This window comes from Halichoerus grypus, chromosome 1, assembly GCF_964656455.1.
Source record: "Halichoerus grypus chromosome 1, mHalGry1.hap1.1, whole genome shotgun sequence".
In the NCBI taxonomy this organism is placed as follows: Eukaryota; Metazoa; Chordata; class Mammalia; order Carnivora; family Phocidae; genus Halichoerus; species Halichoerus grypus.
The window spans coordinates 175567153-175568688 of record NC_135712.1 but is presented as its reverse complement, the minus strand read 5'-3'; the positions used below and the strand labels follow the sequence as shown (position 1 = coordinate 175568688).

At 43.2% G+C, this 1536-nt stretch overlaps 1 protein-coding gene across 1 annotated transcript; it reads left to right on the top strand.

Moving 5' to 3' along the window:
- The first annotated feature begins 535 nt into the window (after positions 1-535).
- On the top strand, positions 536-964 carry LOC118522534 (small ubiquitin-related modifier 1). The gene has a single exon (XM_078061465.1). The coding sequence runs from the start codon at positions 586-588 to the stop codon at positions 889-891; it is 306 nt and encodes a 101-aa protein (XP_077917591.1). The 5' UTR covers positions 536-585; the 3' UTR covers positions 892-964.
- Positions 965-1536: the final 572 nt, after the last annotated feature.

Below are 1536 nucleotides of genomic sequence, written 5' to 3'. Positions count from 1 at the left end.
TGACAGATGAATGGATAAAGAAGATGTGGTATATATATACAATGGAATATTATGCAGCCATCAAAAGGAATGAAATCTTGCCATTTGCAATGACGTGGTTGGAACTGGAGGGTATTATGCTGAGCGAAATAAGTCAAACAGAGAAAGACATGTATCATATGACCTCACTGATATGAGGAATTCTTAATCTCAGGAAACAAACTGAGGGTTGCTGGAGTGGGGGGTGGGGTGGGAGGGATGGGGTGGCTGGGTGATAGACATTGGGGAGGGTATGTGCTATGGTGAGCGCTGTGAATTGTGTAAGACTGTTGAATCACAGACCTGTACCTCTGAAACAAATAATACATTATATGTTAAAAAAAGAAGAAGAAGAAGATAGCAGGAGGGGAAGAATGAAGGGGGGCTGGAATCAGAGGGGGAGATGAACCATGAGAGACCATGGACTCTGAGAAACAAACTGAGGGTTCTAGAGGGGAGGGGGTGGGGGGATGGGTTAGCCTGGTGATGGGTATTAAAGAGGGCACGTACTGGCTGTCTACCCGAGGCCACTGCCGTGCGGAGACCCTGGGTAAAGCCACCGTCACCATGTCTGACCAGGAGGCAAAACCTTCAACTGAGGACTTGGGGGATAAGAAGGAAGGAGAATACATTAAACTCAAAGTCATTGGACAGGATAGCAGTGAGATTCACTTCAAAATGAAAATGACAACACATCTCAAGAAACTCAAAGAATCATACTCTCAAAGACAGGGAGTTCCAATGAATTCACTCAGGTTTCTCTTTGAAGGTCAGAGAATTGCTGATAATCACACTCCAAAAGAACTGGGAATGGAGGAAGAAGATGTGATTGAAGTTTATCAGGAACAAACAGGGGGTCATTCAATGATTTAGATATTCTTTTTATTTTTTTCTTTACCCTCAATCCTTTTTTATTTTTAAAAATAGTTCTTTTGTGGGGCGCCTGGGTGGCTCAGTCGTTAAGTGTCTGCCTTCGGCTCAGGTCATGATCCCAGGGTCCTGGGATCAAGCCCCAAATCGGGCTCCCTGCTCCGCGGGAGGCCTGCTTCTCCCTCTCCCACTCCACCTGCTTGTGTTCCCTCTCTCGCTGTGTCTCTCTCTGTTAAATAAATAAATAAAATCTTTAAAAAAAAAATAGTTCTTTTGTAATGTAGTGTTCAAAACGGAATTGAAAACTGGCACTCCATCTCTTTAAAACATCTGGTAATTTGAATTCTAGTGCCCACTATTCATTATCACTCGTTTTCATTGTGCTGATTTTTGGTGATCAAACCTCAGCCCCCTTCACATTGCCCTCTCTTTTTTAAAAATTACATGTGTGCACAGAGAGGCCACCTTTTCTAGGACTGTGCATTTTCAGGTTTGTGATAAATTATAAGATCGACCAATGCGAGTGTTCAAGATGACTTTCCAATTGGCCCTGAAGTTCTAGCATGTGATTGCTTCACTCCTGGACTATGACTTTCAGTGGGAGATGGAAGTTTTTCAGAGAACTGAACTGTGGAAAATGACCTTTCA